At 46.6% G+C, this 21,165-nt stretch overlaps 2 protein-coding genes across 3 annotated transcripts in view; both read right to left on the bottom strand.

Annotated features, from left to right (window-relative positions):
* Window positions 1-21,165, bottom strand: part of LOC143997817 (retinoic acid receptor responder protein 2-like) — a 112,919-nt gene that overhangs the window by 81,811 nt on the left and 9,943 nt on the right. The gene's annotated exons all lie outside the window — the stretch shown is intronic.
* The window catches only part of LOC143997815 (retinoic acid receptor responder protein 2-like), a 30,518-nt gene that overhangs the window by 875 nt on the left and 8,478 nt on the right, over window positions 1-21,165 (bottom strand). The window contains exons 2-5 of one of the 2 annotated variants that reach the window (XM_077493628.1): window positions 19,727-19,941; window positions 16,343-16,447; window positions 14,896-14,994; window positions 1,867-1,948 (exon numbers count right to left, since the gene is read on the bottom strand). In XM_077493628.1, the coding sequence (XP_077349754.1) occupies window positions 1,867-1,948; window positions 14,896-14,994; window positions 16,343-16,447; window positions 19,727-19,941 (501 nt within the window). Of the gene's footprint in view, window positions 1-1,851; window positions 1,949-14,895; window positions 14,995-16,342; window positions 16,448-19,726; window positions 19,942-21,165 lie in introns of both variants that reach the window. The other variant, XM_077493629.1, reaches the window with a different exon arrangement.

Below are 21,165 nucleotides of genomic sequence, written 5' to 3'. Positions count from 1 at the left end.
TCCTACCCAACCTTGTCCATATTATCCCTCCTCCTACTCCTACCCAACATTGTCCATATCATCCTTCCTACTGCTCCTACGCAACCTTGTCCATATCACCCCTCCTCCTGCTCCTACCCAACCTTGTCCATATCATCCTTCCTACTGCTCCGACCCAACATTGTCCATATTATGCCTCCTCCTACTCCCACCCAACCTTGTCCATATTATCCCTCCTCCTGCTTCTGTCCTACCTTGTCCATATCATCTCTCCTCCTGCTCCTACCCAACCTTGTCCATATCATCCTTCCTACTGCTCCGACCCAACATTGTCCATATTATGCCTCCTCCTATTCCCACCCAAGCTTGTCCATATTATCCCTCCTCTTGCTTCTGTCCAACCTTGTCCATATCATCCCTCCTACTGTTTCTACCCAACCTTGTCCATATCATCCTTTCTACTGCTCCTACCCAACCTTGTCCATATCATCCCTCCTACTGCTCCCACCCAACCTTGTCCATATTATCCCTCCTACTGCTCCTACCCAAACTTGTCCATATCATTCCTCCTCCTACTCCTACCCAACCTTGTCCATATCATCCCTCCTCCAACTCCTACCCAACCTTGTCCATATCACCCCTCCTGCTACTCCTACCCAACCTTGTCCATATCATCCTTCCTACCGCTCCTACCCAACATTGTCCATATTATCCCTCCTCCTACTCCCACCCAACCTTGTCCATATTATCCCTCCTCTTGCTTCTGTCCAACCTTGTCCATATCATCCCTCCTCCTGCTCCTACTCAACCTTGTCCATATTATCCCTCCTACTGTTTCTACCCAACCTTGTCCATATCATCCTTCATACTGCTCCTACCCAACCTTGTCCATATTATCCCTCCTCCTTCTACCACCCAACCTTGTCCATATCATCCCTCCTACTGCTCCTACCCAAACTTTTCCATATCATTCGTCCTCCTACTCCTACCCAACCTTGTCCATATCCTCCCTCCTCCAACTCCTACCCAACCTTGTCCATATCATCCCTCTTGCTACCCAACCTTGTCCATATCATCCCTCCTACTGCTCCTACCCAACCTTGTCCATATCAGCATTACAGGAGATCAGCATTACAGCCAGAATTTTCAAAAGTCGACCAGCAGAGCATATTGCCCTTCCTCCAACCTGACCTTTCCATACCCAACCTTGTCCATATCATCCCTCCTCCTACCCAACCGTGTCCATACTGTCACTGCTCCTACCCAACCTTGTCTATACTGTCACCATATCATCCCTCCTTCTACCCAACCGTGCCCATACTGTCACTGCTCCTACCCAACCTTGTCCATACTGTCACCATATCATCCCTCCTCCTGCTTCGGTCCAACTTTGTCCATATCATCCCTCCTCCTACCCAACCGTGTCCATACTGTCACTGCTCCTACCCAACCGTGTCTATACTGTCACCATATCATCCCTCCTTCGACCCAACCATGTCCATAATGTCACTGCTCCTACCCAACCTTGTCCATACTGTCACCATATCATCCCTCCTCCTGCTTCGGTCCAACTTTGTCCATATCATCCCTCCTACTGCTCCTACCCAACCTTGTCCATTTCAGCATTAGAGAAGATCAGCATTACAGCCAGAATTTTCAAAGGTCGACCAGCAGAGGGCACCCTCATCCACCCCCCTGAGCACAACTTTACTTTATCATAGGTGGTCAGTGCTCAGCACACTGTTGGTCTGATATGGATACTTTGTTATAGCAGCCTGGAGCTCATTAATAGAAGGTTATACTGAATCAGCGGGAGAGGTCATCTCCAGAGCCAATCCTCCTGGATGACTCCAAGATCTCCGTCACACTCACCCCCTCAGTGCTTACTAAACGTGCTGTACATCCCCGGATGCATCTTCCCAGCGTTCTCCACCTCCTTACACCGATAATTCCTCAGAGTCTGACGCCCCTATAGAGAGAGGAGGGGAGATCACATTAAACAGGTGCTTTGTCAAAATTGAAAGAGCCCAATATGGAAGAAAATCTCCAATCCCGTTCACCGCACCATTGTATACTAACACTTGTTACATTACGAGAGAATATTCTTTAGAATTATTTAGAATGAGCTGCCAAGACCCAGCAAAAGAAAACAAAAACATCCCTGTAATGTAGCAAACCCCAACTATTAGTCGTGTCCTCCACAAATCTGCCCTTTATGGAAGAGTGACAAGAAGAAAGACATTGGAGAAAGAAAGTCATAAGAAGTCCTGTTTGTAGTTTGTGAGAAGCCATGTGGGGGAGGGGGCAGCAAACATGTGGAAGAAGGTGATCTGGTCAGAGGAGACCAAAATTCTACTTTATGGCCTAAAAGCAAAACGCTATGTGTGGGGAAACTAACACCGCCCATCCCCCTGAACACACCATCCCCACTGTGAGACATGGTGGTGGCAGCATCATGTGGTGGGGATGGTTTTCTTCAGCAGGGACAGGGAAGCTGGTCAGAGTTGATGGGAAGATGGATGGAGACAAATACAGGACAATCTTAGAAGAAAACCTGTTAGAGTCGGCAAAAGACTTGAGACCGGGGCGGAGGTTCCCCTTCCAGCAGGACAACGACCCGAAACATCCAGCCAGAGCTACAATGGAATGGTTTACATCAAAGCATATTCATGTGTTAGAATGGCCCAGTCACAGTCCAGACCTAAATCCCATTGAGAACCTGTGGCCAGACTTGAAAATTGCTGATCACAGACGCTCTCCATCCAATCTGACAGAGCTTGAGATATTTTACAAAGAAGAAGAATGGGCAGAAATGTCCTCTCTAGATGTGCAAAGCTGGTAGAGACACCCCCAAAAAGACTTGTAGAGAAAGGGGGTTCTACAAAGTATTGACTCCGGGGGGCGCCATACAAATACCCCTCCCCCACACTTTTCACATATTTATTTGTATCATTTATCATTTTCCTTCCGCTTCACAATTATGTGACACTTTGTGTTGGTCCATCACATAAAATCCCAATAAAATACATTAACTTTTTTGGTTGTAACAAAATGTGGGGAATTTCAAGGTGTATGAATACTTTTTCAAACATTCTTCTCACTGATCACCAATGTAAGGAGCATTCTTCTCACTGATCACCAATGTAAGGAACATTCTTCTCACTGATCACCAATGTAAGGAACATTCTTCCCACTGATCACCAATGTAAGGATCATTCTTCTCACTGATCACCAATGTAAGGATCATTCTTCTCACCGATCACCAATGTAAGGAACATTCTTCTCACTGATCACCAATGTAAGGATCATTCTTCTCACCGATCACCAATGTAAGGGACATTCTTCCCACTGATCACCAATGTAAGGAACATTCTTCCCACTGATCACCAATGTAAGGAACATTCTTCCCACTGATCACCAATGTAAGGAACATTCTTCTCACTGATCACCAATGTAAGGAACATTCTTCTCACTGATCACCAATGTAAGGAACATTCTTCCCACTGATCACTAATGTAAGGAACATTCTTCCCACTGATCACCAATGTAAGGAACATTCTTCTCACTGATCACCAATGTAAGGATCATTCTTCTCACTGATCACCAATGTAAGGAACATTCTTCTCACTGATCACCAATGTAAGGAACATTCTTCTCACTGATCACCAATGTAAGGAACATTCTTCTCACTGATCACCAATGTAAGGAACATTCTTCTCACTGATCACCAATGTAAGGAACATTCTTCTCACTGATCACCAATGTAAGGAACATTCTTCTCACTGATCACCAATGTAAGGAACATTCTTCCCACTGATCACCAATGTAAGGAACATTCTTCTCACTGATCACCAATGTAAGGAACATTCTTCTCACTGATCACCAATGTAAGGAACATTCTTCCCACTGATCACCAATGTAAGGAACATTCTTCTCACTGATCACCAATGTAAGGAACATTCTTCTCACTGATCACCAATGTAAGGAACGTTCTTCTCACTGATCACCAATGTAAGGGACATTCTTCTCACTGATCACCAATGTAAGGAACATTCTTCTCACTGATCACCAATGTAAGGAACATTCTTCTCACTGATCACCAATGTAAGGAACATTCTTCCCACTGATCACCAATGTAAGGAACATTCTTCCCACTGATCACCAATGTAAGGAACATTCTTCCCACTGATCACCAATGTAAGGAACATTCTTCTCACTGATCACCAATGTAAGGAACATTCTTCTCACTGATCACCAATGTAAGGAACATTCTTCCCACTGATCACCAATGTAAGGGACATTCTTCTCACTGATCACCAATGTAAGGAACATTCTTCTCACTGATCACCAATGTAAGGAACATTCTTCTCACTGATCACCAATGTAAGGAACGTTCTTCTCACTGATCACCAATGTAAGGGACATTCTTCTCACTGATCACCAATGTAAGGAACATTCTTCTCACTGATCACCAATGTAAGGAACATTCTTCTCACTGATCACCAATGTAAGGAACATTCTTCCCACTGATCACCAATGTAAGGAACATTCTTCCCACTGATCACCAATGTAAGGAACATTCTTCCCACTGATCACCAATGTAAGGAACATTCTTCTCACTGATCACCAATGTAAGGAACATTCTTCTCACCGATCACCAATGTAAGGAACATTCTTCCCACTGATCACTAATGTAAGGAACATTCTTCCCACTGATCACCAATGTAAGGAACATTCTTCTCACTGATCACCAATGTAAGGAACATTCTTCTCACTGATCACCAATGTAAGGAACATTCTTCTCACTGATCACCAATGTAAGGAACATTCTTCTCACTGATCACCAATGTAAGGAACATTCTTCCCACTGATCACCAATGTAAGGGACATTCTTCTCACTGATCACCAATGTAAGGAACATTCTTCCCACTGATCACCAATGTAAGGAACATTCTTCTCACTGATCACCAATGTAAGGAACATTCTTCTCACCGATCACCAATGTAAGGAACATTCTTCCCACCGATCACTAATGTAAGGAACATTCTTCCCACCGATCACCAATGTAAGGAACATTCTTCTCACTGATCACCAATGTAAGGAACATTCTTCTCACTGACCACCAATGTAAGGAACATTCTTCCCACTGATCACCAATGTAAGGAACATTCTTCTCACTGATCACCAATGTAAGGAACATTCTTCTCACTGATCACCAATGTAAGGAACATTCTTCTCACTGATCACCAATGTAAGGAACATTCTTCCCACTGATCACCAATGTAAGGAACATTCTTCTCACTGATCACCAATGTAAGGAACATTCTTCCCACTGATCACTAATGTAAGGAACATTCTTCCCACTGATCACCAATGTAAGGAACATTCTTCTCACTGATCACCAATGTAAGGAACATTCTTCCCACTGATCACCAATGTAAGGAACATTCTTCTCACTGATCACCAATGTAAGGAACATTCTTCTCACCGATCACCAATGTAAGGAACATTCTTCCCACTGATCACTAATGTAAGGAACATTCTTCCCACCGATCACCAATGTAAGGAACATTCTTCTCACTGATCACCAATGTAAGGAACATTCTTCTCACTGATCACCAATGTAAGGAACATTCTTCTCACTGATCACCAATGTAAGGAACATTTTTCTCACTGATCACCAATGTAAGGAACATTCTTCTCACTGATCACCAATGTAAGGAACATTCTTCCCACTGATCACCAATGTAAGGAACATTCTTCCCACTGATCACCAATGTAAGGAACATTCTTCTCACTGATCACCAATGTAAGGAACATTCTTCTCACTGATCACCAATGTAAGGAACATTCTTCTCACTGATCACCAATGTAAGGAACATTCTTCTCACTGATCACCAATGTAAGGAACATTCTTCCCACTGATCACCAATGTAAGGAACATTCTTCTCACTGATCACCAATGTAAGGAACATTCTTCTCACTGATCACCAATGTAAGGAACATTCTTCTCACTGATCACCAATGTAAGGAACATTCTTCTCACTGATCTCCAATGTAAGGGACATTCTTCTCACCGATCACCAATGTAAGGAACATTCTTCCCACTGATCACCAATGTAAGGAACATTCTTCTCACTGATCACCAATGTAAGGAACATTCTTCTCACTGATCACCAATGTAAGGAACATTCTTCTCACTGATCACCAATGTAAGGAACATTCTTCTCACTGATCACCAATGTAAGGAACATTCTTCTCACTGATCACCAATGTAAGGAACATTCTTCTCACTGATCACCAATGTAAGGAACATTCTTCTCACTGATCACCAATGTAAGGAACATTCTTCCCACTGATCACCAATGTAAGGAACATTCTTCCCACTGATCACCAATGTAAGGAACATTCTTCCCAATTTTTCTTTATTAAAAGTCTTGCAATCATTAAGCATAAAATCACAATATATAAATATACATAAATATATACATATTTACATAAATTAAAATAAATATAGCAAAACTGCTCTCAAAACAAAAAAATACTTTACAGCAATAACATAAATCCTATTACAACTCACACCATTACACCAGACATCAAACTTGTGAGGTTAAGAAACAATCCTGCACCCATTATGCATGCAGCCCTTCTTCAAAAAGAAGATACTAACCAACAAAAGCTAAGGGAGTGAAAGAAACAGAAAAAGAAAAGAGCCACTCACCCAGAGATGGGCAGTTCACCAAAGGCAAGTCTGATATTCCTCCACGCCCTTATCCAGACTGCCCGAGGCTCCCTGCCCTTCTCAAGACCCCGAATTTTCCCAACCTCACCCAGAATATCGTGCACCACCACCTCAACAGAGAGGACTTTCTTCCGCAGGGTAATCTGGCACCGTGCATTCCATGTGAAGTAACGGACAACTATACTAACTAAAAACAGTGTATCGAAATCAAAATCCCAGTGAGTCGGGAATGCCCCATACACCCACTCCGCATAACTCATGCGATAGAAAAAGGGGATGCCTAGAGCCCTCCCCACCCTTTTATACACCTCTATGTTAAAGGGACACTGGAGCAAAAAGTGGTCCATAGACTCCACTTTACCAACACACTCTGCTCTAGGACAATCCCGATCATCCACAGGGCGATGCTTCAAGTTCCCTCTCACATAGAGCCTTCCATGGAAAGCGAGCCAGGCTTGATCCCTAAACTTCAAGGGGATTCTTTCTAAATTGATTAAACGCAATCCCTCCCTCATTACAGAGCCTGGGCAATCCCTTAAGGCCAGTGACACACTGAAAGCAGAGCCCAAAATCCTCTTCTCCAGAAGCTTCCTGGGGAGGGACTTGATATCCTCCACTGTCACCTGCCACTGCCGAAGTATTTTCAGACACGGGGCAACATAAGCCGGGAGCTTGCCATGTCGGACTCTCAGACTTTTCACTGGCCCGCCATCTTCCCAGCATCGCAGAAAAGGCCTAAAACAAGATTGAAAAATACCCACCCATCCCGGCGGGTTCTCTGCTAGCATGTTACCAAGATTGTACTTTAAAAACAGCAGAGAAAAGAAAACTATTGGGTTGACCATTCCTAGGCCACCCTCCCGCCTAGACAGGTAAGTTACATTGCGTTTGATCAGGTTCAGCCTACTTCCCCATAACAGTTGGAAAAAGCAGCTGTACACCCTTGCATAGAGAGATACTGGCAAGATACAGACGAAGCTGACATATAAAAAAATTGGGACCAGGTACGTTTTGATCAAGTCAACCCTCTCCCTCAATGAAAGCTTCCATTTCTTCCAGCTTGCTACTTTGGCATTGGCACACACCAACCTGCTTTCCCAATTTCGATGACCATAGTCACCAGGACCAAATTTGATGCCCAACACTTTAATTTCCTGCTGGGGCTCTGGGAAGGCATCCGGAAGTTCGAAGCTTTCACCTTCCTCACCCATCCAGAAAACTTCACTCTTTTCATGGTTGACTTTAGAACCAGAAGCCTCCGTGTACTGCTCTATCATAGAGACCACCTCCTGCGCCTCCTCTGTTCCAGAGACAATAACAGACACATCATCGGCATAGGCCACGACCTTCAAAGGTGGCACACCAGCAATGCCCAAAGGCACCCCGCACAAAGATCCACACTCTAGCCTTCTTATGAAGGGGTCGATTGCGAATACATATAACAGGGAGCTCAGAGGACATCCCTGGCGCACACCAGAGCCAACCTCAAAAGGCCGTCCAACCCAACCATTAACCAGTGGGAAGCTCTCAGCCCCTTTATATAATGTCTTCAGCCAATCTATAAACCTCCCCTGCAGGCCGTATCTACCAAGTAGCAAATACAGGTACTCGTGATTGACTCTATCAAAAGCCTTCGCCTGATCCAGTGCCAGCAAGTACTTTCTCCATCCAGCAGCCCTGCATCGCTCCAAAGCCTCCCGGACAGCTAAAACCGCTGAAAAGGTACTTCTACCTTGGACCGAGCAGTGCTGATGACTGGACAACAAATCGCCTGCCACTGACGACAAGCGCCAAAAAAGAATCTTCGCCAAGATCTTTCTATCAACATTGAGAAGACTGATGGGGCGCCAGTTCTCAATCATTGAGGGGTCTTTACCTTTTGACAGAAGAATCACAGCGGATTGCCTCATGGAGGGAGGGAGCGAACCCTCTTCTAGACAGCTGTTATAAACCTCCGCTAAAAGGGGAGCCAGAATGGACTTAAAACACTTGTAAAATTCAGCTGTCAACCCATCTGGCCCAGGCGATTTTTTGGTAGCCAGCTTCTCTATAGCATGGACTACCTCATCCACTGAAATTGGTTCTGTCAAATCCATCAAAGGCAATGTACCATTTCCCAATCCTGGAGTAGAATCCAGAAAGCTTTCCATCTTGTCCCGACAAAGGTCCTTTCTTCCTAGAAGATCTGCATAATATGATCTGAAGATCTCCAGGATCCCTGATCTGGACTTCACCAGGGAACCCGTACTATCCCTCAGGCCTATGACCGTCTTAACTGCTATGCCTTGCTTACAGTTCTGGTAAGGATCAGGCGAGTGATATTTTCCATAATCCCTCTCCAGAACCAAGGAGGCATGCCGGTCGTATTGACACTTTCTAAGAAGAAACTTCACCTCAGAGATCTCCCCTGGATCTCCTCTATACGAGACAAGACGATCAAGCTTCCTCCGCAAATGCTGGTAGGCAATGTACATACCAAGCTGCTTCCTCTTACTTATGGCCTTGAAAAGTCCAATCACCCTTTGTTTCACAAGTTCCCACCACTCTGACTTAGTGCTGCAAAAGTCCAGAATAGAAACCTGTGCCTGGAAAAAATCCTCAAAGGATTGTCTTACCTCTACGTCTTCCAGGAGAGCCGAATTCAGTTTCCAGGTACCCCTTCCCCTGGGTGGAGTGTCCGAGGCATTCAGAGTCACAGACAGCATACAGTGGTCAGAGAACTCCACCACCCTCAACTCAGGAGCCGAGAAAGCAGAGTTCTCCTTTAAAAAAAACCTATCTATCCTACTCTGACTATTCCCTCTCTGAAATGTGAATCCCGTGCTGCCAGGGCAGTGCTTAATATGCACATCTACCAGGCCTGCTTGTCTCACCATATCTCTAAGAAAAACGCTATCGTACGCCAGCCTGTCTATGGAGCCTCTCCTGTCTTCAGGCCTAATTATGGTGTTAAAATCACCTCCAAAGACAACCTGCTGGGATGTAAAAAGGAAGGGCTTGATCTCTGTGAGGAGGCATTTCCTGCCCCATCTTGACTGCGGTCCATAGATATTAATCAGACGCAAGTCCTGCCCCCTAACAGAGACGTCCAAGACCATGCATCTCCCAATCTCTACCTCAATTACCCGCCGGCACGTTACCATATCGGTTTTAAAAAGGACCGCAACTCCGCTGCAGGGCTCTGCCGCAAGAGACCAAAAGGAGGGACCGCATCTCCACTCCCTTTTTGCTAGATGGACATCGGCCAAAGTATTGAGCCAGGTCTCTTGCAAAAATAAAATCTCGGCATCAAACTCGCTGAGCAAAAATAAGGCAATATCACGAGCTCTTGCAGATTTCATGCTGGCGACATTAATGGTCGCCACCTTTATCGGAGTGGGAACTGCCATCAGGATGATTGGGGTAGTCGTTTCTTAACCTTTGCCACACTCTCATCACCAGAAACAGCTCTCTTCAAACTATGTGACTCCCCCTCATCCATGGATGATAAAGAAAAAGATAAATCAGACATCCCATCACCTGACAAAACTGAAAAAGGGTTACCAGGAGGAACCCCTCCTGTGTCCGACTCTGAGGAAGAAATAACTACTTTATTTGTCTTCCTCTTCTTCTTTTTCTTCCTCCTAAACGTCTCCCACCCCTCATCATCTGAATCCCCCTCAACAGAGGGTGAGACATGGGATATGGACACCCTTCCATCCGCCCCACCCCCATCCAGCACCCCCACATTCCCCTGACCACGTTTGCGCTGCCGAGGGACAGGGACTGGAGGCTGAGAAGGAAGATCCGCTAAACCTGCCCCCCCAGCAGCTTCCGCTAGTCTGGAGGACCTACGTACAGCAGGAATAGGGACAACCACATGGGGGACAGACTTAGGGACCACATCACTAGAGGGAACAGAATCTGAAACAGAAGGAACTGGCACAGGAGGGACAGACTCAGGGACAACATTACCAGGGGGAACAGAACCTGAAACAGATGGAACAGACACAGGAGGGACAGACTCAGGGACCACATTACCAGGGGAAACAGAACCTGAAACAGATGGAACAGACACAGGAGGGACAACAACAGTTACAGCGGCCTGATCCTCCCTATCCAGCCTCTGCAGCTCAGCCTCCAATCCTTGCAGGTTATGTAAAGCCTCTGGACACTTACTGTAAGGATGGCCAAGCTGTTGGCACAGATTGCACCGAATTTGGGTACAATCTTTCGCCAAGTGGTCCAGACCCTGGCATAGCGAACACTTTTTACGGGTGCAGGTAGAGGCAAAATGGCCCTTTTCACCACATTTATTGCAGACTTTGGGCTGTCCCTGGTAGAAAATAGTCAGCCGATCTCTTCCCAGAAAAGCTGAGCAGGGCAGATGTTGGACTACATTGCCCAGCACCCCCAGTTTTAGTGACACCGTCCAGGCCCCTGTCCATATCCCATGCTCATCCAGGACCTTCCGCAGTGGAGTGAGGACCTCACCATATCGGCGTAGCCATACTATCAAATCAGCCTCTGGTATGGATTCGTTGCGCACCAGGATGGTCACCGATTTTATCAGAGGCTGCCTGGAAATAACCTTTGGCACCAAACCACTCCACTGCGAAAGGCCCTGGCACCTCCTATGTCGCTCCCAAAATAAATCCAACCCCTCAGGTTTTACAAAAGACAAATCAAATTCATAACTCCCCACTGGGCAAATCAAAGCAAAAATATCCACAGCTTTAAACCCCATTTCCAAAATCAACTCTGCCACCCTCCCCCTCACTGGTGGGGTCCCCTCCCCCTCCCACTTGAACTGAACCACATTCCTCCTCCTATACCCACCACCAAACCCCCCTATATTGTGACCACCAATATTTACAGTATTCCCCCCACCCTCCTTGGTGCGACTCCCCACAACAGACGCATAACTCCCCATATTCCTCCCAGCAGAAGAGATATTTGTGTGTTTTGAACTGTCTGAGACATCTTTAGCAGATATCGATTGTACAGATTTGGTCTGTACAATCGATGAGTCTTTCCTCTGAGCAGAGAGAGAAATGTCATTTTTGTTTTTCCCAGCAGTATTAACCCCTTCACCATCACCACCACCACCCACCACATTCATTGTTTTATCATGACTGCCATTGTTAATACTTGCTGGTATATTCACATGTCCTGCAGTCTTCCCAGCAGTGTCAGTTCCCACTGCTGTGCTGGTGGAATCTTCATCTGGCCTGTTCTCTTCCATCAGGACAGGACTTTCTGCAGAGGACAGTGCAGGCTGGACTGACACATCCATGGCTTCCACTGCACATGGTGCAGTATTCTGACCCCCTCCCCCACCAGAATCAATCAGCTCTGCTGGAACACAGAGAGGCTCAGGTGAAGCAATCACATTGCAGGTGTCAGACACAGTGTGTGAAACACATGCAGCAAATGTGGTAGTGGAACTACAGGTCTCAGCACATGCGGGTGCAGCAACATCCATGTTCAGGGGATTTGGTGCAGGTTCATCCTCATTCCCTGGCTGATTCTTCTGAACATCCTCCGGGACCTCTGATGGATTATCAGACATTACAAGCTTGTCTCCTCTCAGGGGGGATTCCATCCGCTGGATGAAGGTCAGGGTGCCATTCTCACTCTCAACCCCCTGGCTGGTTGCCGCCGGCGACTCCAAGGCCTTACATGGGGGGAGAGGAGCAGAGGCAGATGGACCCGGGTCATCCATATGCTGAGGCTGATCCACTGAACACGATGAGGACTGGCTGACAAACCTTCTCTCGTTTTCAAACTTTTCTTTAAATGCTCCACTTTTTTCTTTTAGTTTTCCCAACAATAAAGTTTGCTGCTTTACTTTTTCCTCTAATTCCTGTAGCTCAGGCTTCATGGCGGTGCGATTCTTACTCCAGGCCTGGAAGTATTTGGCTTTGAAGTTTTTAAGCTCCACTCTCAAAACTTTAAGTTTCTCCTCCGCTCTCCCAATCGCCCTAAAGCGATTAACAACCTTAAGGCTGAAAACGCTGGCATCCATACCAGGGCCCGGACCCACAGACAGATCCTCCACCTCCTCCTCACTGGGCCCCGTGTCATCAGGGGGATCCATCTCAGGGCCTCCCCCAGGATCAGGCATTATTCCTGGGCCGAGCTAGCAGGCAAGGCCCAGGCTTGAAAAATGGGTGGTTCTCACAGAGAGCTCTTTGGGTGTGTCCTCCTCCTCCTTCCCACTGATCACCAATGTAAGGAACATTCTTCTCACCGATCACCGATGTAAGGAACATTCTTCTCACTGATCACCAATGTAAGGAGCATTATTTCCACTGTCCATCCAATAAATACAGTGCCTTGCGAAAGTATTCACCCCCTTGAACTTTTCAACCTTTTGCCACATTTCAGGCTTCAAACATAAAGATATAAAATATTTATTTTTTGTGAAGAATCACCAACAAGTGGGACACAATTGTGAAGTGGAACGAAATCTATTGGATTCTTGAAACCTTTTTAACTAATAAAGAAATGAAAAGTGAGGCGTGCAAAATGATTCGGCCCCCTTGCGTTAATACTTTGTAGAGCCACCTTTTGCTGCGATTACAGCTGCAAGTCTCTTGGGGTGTCTCTATCAGTTTTGCACATCGAGAGACTGAAATTCTTGCCCATTCTTCCTTGCAAAACAGCTGGAGCTCAGTGAGGTTGGATGGAGAGCGTTTGTGAACAGCAGTTTTCAGCTCCTTCCACAGATTCTCGATTGGATTCAGGTCTGGACTTTGACTTGGCCATTCTAACACCTGGATACGTTTATTTGTGAACCATTCCTTTGTAGATTTTGCTGTATGTTTGGGATCATTGTCTTGTTGGAAGATAAATCTCCGTCCCATTTTCAGGTCTTTTGCAGACTCCAACAGGTTTTCATCCAGAATGGTCCTGTATTTGGCTGCATCCATCTTCCCCTCAATTTTAACCATCTTCCCTGTCCCTGCTGAAGAAAAGCAGGCCCAAACCATGATGCTGCCACCACCATGTGTGACAGTGGGGATGGTGTGTTGAGGGTGATGAGCTGTGTTGCTTTTACGCCAAACATATCGTTTTGCATTGTGGGCAAAAAGTTGGATTTTGGTTTCATGTGACCAGAGCACCTTCTTCCACATGTTTGGTGTGTCTCCCAGGTGGCTTGTGGCAAACTTTAGACGAGACTTTTTATGGATATCTTTGAGAAATGGCTTTCTTCTTGCCACTCTTCCATAAAGGGCAGATTTGTGCAGTGTACGACTGATTGTTGTCCTATGGACAGACTCTCCCACCTCAGCTGTAGTCCTCTGCAGTTCATCCAGAGTGATCATGGGCCTCTTGGCTGCATCTCTGATCAGTCTTCTCCTTGTCTGAGCTGAAAGTTTAGAGGGACGGCCAGGTCTTGGTAGATTTGCAGTGGTCTGATACTCCTTCCATTTTGAAATGATGGCTTGCACAGTGCTCCTTGGGATGTTTAAAGCTTGGGAAATCTTTTTGTATCCAAATCCAGCTTTAAACTTCTCTACAACAGTATTACGGACCTGCCTGGTGTGTTCCTTGGTCTTCATGATGCTCTCTGCGCTTTCAACAGAACCCTGAGACTATCACAGAGCAGGTGCATTTATACAGAGACTTGATTACACACAGGTGGATTCTATTTATCACCATCAGTCATTTAGGACAACATTGGATCATTCAGAGATCCTCGCTGAACTTCTGGAGTCAGTTTGCTGCACTGAAAGTAAAGGGGCTGAATAATTTTGCACGCACCACTTTTCAGTTTTTTATTTGCTAAAAAAGTTTAAAATATCCAATAGATTTCGTTCCACTTCACAATTGTGTCCCACTTGTTGGTGATTCTTCACAAAAAATAAAAATTTTATATCTTTATGTTTGAAGCCTGAAATGTGGCAAAAGGTTGAAAAGTTCAAGGGGCCGAATACTTTCGCAAGGCACTGTATATTTTAGGAGGTCTTCCCTGAGACCTGAAAGTCAATTCAGGAGTTTCTCAGGGGTGAAAGGGTTGACAGTGGCTGTTCTACCCAAATATTTGCTCACCCATGGAAGGTAATAAAAACATAATAATATTAAATAAAACAGATGTAAGTCTCCACGTTCTGTATAAGGTGAAAGCTCTGAAACGGGAGTACTGATACCAGGAAGGACTGATTAGCATTTTTTGGTTTGAGATTTACCGCACTTAAGTGTCGTGCCAGGATGCATTCTTCGACCTTAGATATAACAGAGGGAGAGTCGTATTCAAACTTGAAACAGCCAAAGCAGTTATAGGTCCTCTGTGGAGACAAAACGATAGAAATACATTGTTACCAGGTGAGGTCAGATGGTAGAGCAGTGTGGAGTAATTCATAGTTAGTAAGGTTGAATAAAGACACTAGTCCATCCAGTTCAACTTGAGTGAGTGTCTACCCCTATCCCTGTACATTGCACACTCACATCGGTCCCTGCCCTCAAGGAGCCCACAATCTAGGGTCCCCATTCATATACTAGGGGCCAATTTTGGACAGAAGCCAATTAACCTACCTGCATGTCTTTGGAGTGTGGGAGGAAACCAGAGTACCCGGAGGAAACCCACGCAGGCCCAGGGAGAACATGCAAACTCTAGGCAGGTAGTGTCGGGGTTGGGATTTAAACCAGTGACCCTTTTTTACTGCTAAGTGAGAGTCCTAACCACTACACCACTGTGACACCAAATTCATTCATAATGTACAGAGTGGAGCAGTGTGGAGTAACTCATTCGCAATGTACAGAGTGGAGCAGTGTGGAGTAATTCATTCGCAATGTACAGGGTGGAGCAGTGTGGAGTAATTCATTCACAATGTACAGAGTGGAGCAGTGTGGAGTAATTCATTCACAATGTACAGAGTGGAGCAGTGTGGAGTAATTCATTTGCAATGTACAGAGTGGAGCCGTGTGGAGTAATTCATTTGCAATGTACAGAGTGGAGCAGTGTGGAGTAATTCATTCACAATATACAGAGTGGAGCAGTGTGGAGTAACTCATTCACAATGTACAGGATGGAGCAGTGTGGAGTAATTCATTCACAATGTACAGAGCGGAGCAGTGTGGAGTAATTCATTCGCAATGTACAGAGTGGAGCAGTGTGGAGTAACTAATTCACAATGTACAGAGTGGAGCAGTGTGGAGTAACTAATTCACAATGTACAGAGTAGAGCAGTGTGGAGTAACTCATTCACAATATACAGAGTGGAGCAGTGTGGAGTAACTAATTCACAATGTACAGGGTGGAGCAGTGTGGAGTAATTCATTCACAATGTACAGAGTGGAGCAGTGTGGAGTAATTAATTCACAATGTATAGGATGGAGCAGTGTGGAGTAATTAATTCACAATGTACAGAGTGGAGCAGTGTGGAGTAATTCATTCACAATGTACAGAGTGCAGCAGTGTGGAGTAATTCATTCACAATGTACAGAGCGGAGCAGTGTGGAGTAATTCATTCACAATGTACAGGATGGAGCAGTGTGGAGTAATTCATTCACAATGTACAGAGTGGCAATATGTAAATGAAGAGTGGCACACAGTTGAGAGGCACCTGAGCTCCGCCCCTCTATACCTCCCCCTGGTATATAACCCACCAATCGCCAGGCTTGTTGGACACTTACTGCGTTTTTTACAACCGTGCAGTCCGGTTGGCTCCAGTCATGTTTGCGGCATGACGTCTGTTTCACCAGAAACTCCACATTGACGAATATCCTGGCATTGTACAACTGCAGGAAGATGAAGACAGTGAAGGGGCGGGGTTACATTCGCTGTTATACTCCGCCCATAACGCATTTCCCGTGAGAAAACAATCAGCTCTTGTGGGGAGGAGTTTTCTATTTGAATTTTTTTAATGTATTATAATCCAGATGTACAGAGTGTCCGTCCCGCGGGCTGCTGTCCGTCTGCCATACAAATAGCAGCCGCACGTCCGGTGTGCCGACATCAGGACGGGAACCACTCAGATTTTTTTTTTAATATAAAAAATGAATGAAGCCCAACTGAACTTTCACTTTAACCACTTGAGATCCGCGCTATAACCAAATGACGGCTACAGCGCGGACCTCCTTTGCCGGGACTACGTCTATTGACGTCGTCCCGTGCACGAGCGCCCTGCGCGCCCCCTGAGGGGCGCGCGCGGCGCGCTCTGTGATCGGCGAGTCTATGAGGCTCGCCTGATCATAGATCCGAGCAAGGGGTCGATCCCGACCCCTTATCACGTGATCAGCTGTCAGCCAATGACAGCTGATCATGTGATACAACGGAGCCGGTAATCGGCTATTATTCCTCCTCGCGCTGACAGCGCGAGGAGAAAAAAAAAGAGCCGATCACCGGCGGCCGTGATCGGGACATCAGTCCCGATCACGGCCAGCTTGCCAGTGCCCACCTGCCCCCCTCAGGAATAAATAAGTGCCCCCCCCGTAAGTGCCACCCAGCAGTGCCCATAGTGCCACCCAGCAGTGCCCACAGTGCCACACATCAGTGCCCACAGTGCCACCCACAATCTGCCTCAACAACGGTGCTGCACCCCAGTGCCACATATCCGTGCCCATCAGTGTCATCTACCAGTGCCCATCAGTGCCGCCCATTGTGTGCCCAGCAGTGCCACCTATCAGTGCCCATCAGTCCCATCTATCAGTGCCACCCATCCGTGCCACCCATCCGTGCCCCCCATCCGTGCCACCCATCCGTGCCATCTTATCTGTGCCCATCTTTGCCCATCAGTGCCGCCTTATCTGTGCCCATCAGTACTGCCTTATCTGTGCCTATCGGTGCCACCTTAACTATGCCTATCAGTGCCCACCAGTGCAGCCTATCAGTGCCGCCTCATCAGCGCATTTCAATGAAGGAGAAAAATGACCTGTTTGCAAAATTTTATAACAAACTATTAAACATGATTTTTTTATTTTTTTTTATTTTGCATCTTTTTTTGTTTGTTTAGCAAAAAATAAAACTCCGAGCTGTAATTAAATACCACCAAAAGAAAGCTCTATTTGTGGGGAAAAAATTATAAAAATGTCATTTGGGTACAGTGTTGTATGACCGCGTAATTGTCATTCAAAGTGCATCAGCGCTGAAAGCTGAAAATTGGTCTGGGCAGGAGGGGGGTTTAAGTGCCCAGTAAGCAAGTGGTTAAATCATCTGAATACGTTCCAGGAGCATCAAAACAAAAGGTGTGCAAAGTCTTACAGATTCTCTAGCTTGATTTGGAAAGCCTGTCCCCTGATTGGAGAATTCTAGTTTTGACTCAGCAGGGGGGGGGGGGGGGTTAGACCTCTGCAGAGAGACCACTGCTTCCACACAGAAAACAACAGCCTGATCCCACCGGCTGATTGATGTGGCAGCTCCTCACCTAGTCTCTGCCAGTACTTCCAGTGTCAGGCCTTCTCACCAGCTCCCCCTTGTTACAAAGGTCTATAACACTTACCTGTGAGATTGCCTGACCATTTCTGATCTTTTTTTCATGGACTACCCTCTGGATTGCTGCCTTCCTCAACCCATGCCTGGACCTGACTACTCTCTGGATTGCTTCCTGCCTTGTCCCCTGCCTGGACCTAACTACTCTCTGGATTGCTGTCTGCCCTGACCCCTGCCTGGACCTGACTACTCTCTGGATTTTTGCCTGCCCTGACCTTGCATGGACCTGACTGCTCTCTGGATTGCTGTCTGCCCTGACCCCTGCCTGGACCTGACTACTCTCTGGATTGCTGCCTGCCCTGACCTTGCATGGACCTGACTGCTCTATGGATTGCTGACAGCCCTGACCCCTGCCTGGACCTGACTACTCTCTGGATTTTTGCCTGCCCTGACCCTTGCATGGACCTGGCTGCTCTATGGATTGCTGACAGCCCTGACCAATGCCTGGACCTGACTACTCTCTGGATTGCTGCCTGCCCTGGCCCTTGCATGGACCTGGCTGCTCTATGGATTGCTGACAGCCCTGACCCCTGCCTGGACCTGACTACTCTCTGGATTTTTGCCTGCCCTGACCCTTGCATGGACCTGGCTGCTCTATGGATTGCTGACAGCCCTGACCCCTGCCTGGACCTGACTACTCTCTGGATTGCTGCCTGCCCTGACCCTTGCATGGACCTGACTACTCTCTGGATTGCTGCCTGCCCTGAACCCTGCCTAGACCTGACTACTCTCTGGATTGCTGCCTGCTCTGACCCCTGCCTGGACCTGCCCTGACCCCTGCCTGGACCCCAAAACTCTCTGGATTGCTGCATGCCCTTACCTCTGCATCACATGGACCTGACTACTGTCTTGATTGCTCTCTGCCTCGACCCCTGCCTGGACCTTATTACTCTCTTGATCACTGCTTAAACCCCTGCCTAGACCTGTCTACTCTCTTGATTGCTGCCTGTCTGGTCCCCTGCCTGGACCTGACTACTCTCTTGATTACTGCCTGTCTGAAACTCTTTCCTAGATTTGACTGCTCTCTTGACTGCTGTCTACTAGTGTACAGTCTCCACACCGTAGCCATCCTTGTTCCTGCTATCCCCTGGGCCACAACCTGGTGACCGTTAAAGTAAAGTAAACTGGGAGCACACGGATCTCTGACCCATCTCCACCTCTAGAAGCCTTATTGAAGACCAACTGTCACCTACATTCCATGCCTTGGGTAGTCCTCTGTCACCTGCCAGGGAGCCACTCACACAGCTGTAAGACATTGAACATATTTGGGTTTGATGAACCTGGAATTTATTTTGCTGATTTCTACTGAAAGTGCAATTGGACTTTAAAAATAAAAATCTTCCCTGGAAGTGCTGACTGCTTTCTGCAGGGGGCCGTATGGACAACGTGACTCAGATCTGCAACATTTCTACAAATACGTTTCATAAATCCATTGATGAATATTTTAGGAAATTTTGGGAAATTCCAATGATTAGCATTGTCTATAAATATTGACCCTGTAGGACACTGACTACAATTATGTTGGGGTTCTCCAACCCACAGCCCATAATAATCTGAACATTAATACTCTGAGCTCCCCCGGCACTCACCTCCTCCCTTGCCTTCACTATGGACGTCATCCTGTATCTGCTCTTTAGATCTTTCTCATGGAACTTCTTTATCACCAGTCTGACCATCTTGTTCTGGTTCTCGGAGAGTTCCTCTGCCAGGACATCTGCCTGGACTCTGAGGACCAGCAGAGCGCTGACCAATCCCCATCCTATGGCCAGTTTCATGGCGGTCCTTTTTGGAGTGGAGCTCAAACCTGATAATGAAAGTCAAAATGTCACATTGGTCACAGACGGAAGGGACACTAATCTGAGAGCTTGTTATTCTATCCAGCTGAGTCTTCTGTGATCCAATACACCCCGCTGTCTCGGCTTCCTGTATCAGAAATTACATGATAGGTGGGAGTGACAGACCCAGACAGGACAGGGGCCTTTTGAAGGTGGCCTCTTACCCAATGACTATGGGCCCTGGCTTTTAAGGGAACATTATTCTTTGAGAGGTGTGTGCCTGCGGGACCCTTGGAGTGGTCTTGTTCCTGATTTAAGTTCATGTCTCCCCAAAACCCACAGACTCTGGGAATCTAGGATCCAGGATCCATGTTTAGGGCCTTGATGCCCCCATTACCAACAATGACTGCTTCTAAATCTGATAAAAATGAAAATCCTGCCCAAATTTACCTTATCTTCTGCGTCACTCTCCGCAGTGGATTCCCAAATCCTTTTTTACCCGGCTACATAGTCTATTTGCTTCCTTTATCTGGGGAACTCAGTCCCCCAGATACGGATGGACGACACTGGTACGTCCGACCTCCCAGTGGGGGACTGGCTTGCCCTGACTTGTACAAGTATTTCATAGCGGCCCAGCTAGTCACGGCTGCCTGGTGGCTTTCCCCAGACATCTCAAACTCCGCCACCATGGTTGAGGTGGCAGTGGTGAACTCGCTGGAGGTGCTGAAGTTCTTACTTTTTCGGGGGCCCCCAAGGCTCCATACTTGCTGACCCCCTCCATGCGCACCACACTTCGGGGTTGGGGGGGGCGGGCCTTAAACTTGAAAAATACCCTAACAACGCACTCTCACCAGCTGCCCCCCTATGGTTGAACCCCACCCTTGAACATATTTACAAATTGCCTGAACCCCATGCATGGACTAAATTCAATACTAAAACAGTGGTCCAAGTAGTCTCCAATCAATCTCTGGTTCCGTTCTCCAAACTGGTTTCCGACTTCAATGTCCTGCAAACCTATCTTTTTAGATATCTGCAACTTTCTCATGCCCTCGGCCACCAATTTTCCAGTTCTCCCCTCCAGATCACCCAATCCACGCTGGAGGACCTCCTTAGATCCAAGTGTGCAAAAAAGCCCACCTCGCAACTCTACAATCATTTACTAATGACCTCCCTTCCCTCTCTAGACAAGCTTAGAAATAAATGGCTGCATGACATCCCTGACTTTGACAATGACGATTGGGACGACTTGTGGG

Source organism: Lithobates pipiens, unplaced genomic scaffold (genome assembly GCF_037356315.1).
Source record: "Lithobates pipiens isolate NorthernLeopardFrog02 unplaced genomic scaffold, aLitPip1_a1.2 Scaffold_19, whole genome shotgun sequence".
Lineage (NCBI taxonomy): Eukaryota > Metazoa > Chordata > Amphibia > Anura > Ranidae > Lithobates > Lithobates pipiens.
This window is presented reverse-complemented; position numbering and strand designations above follow the sequence as displayed.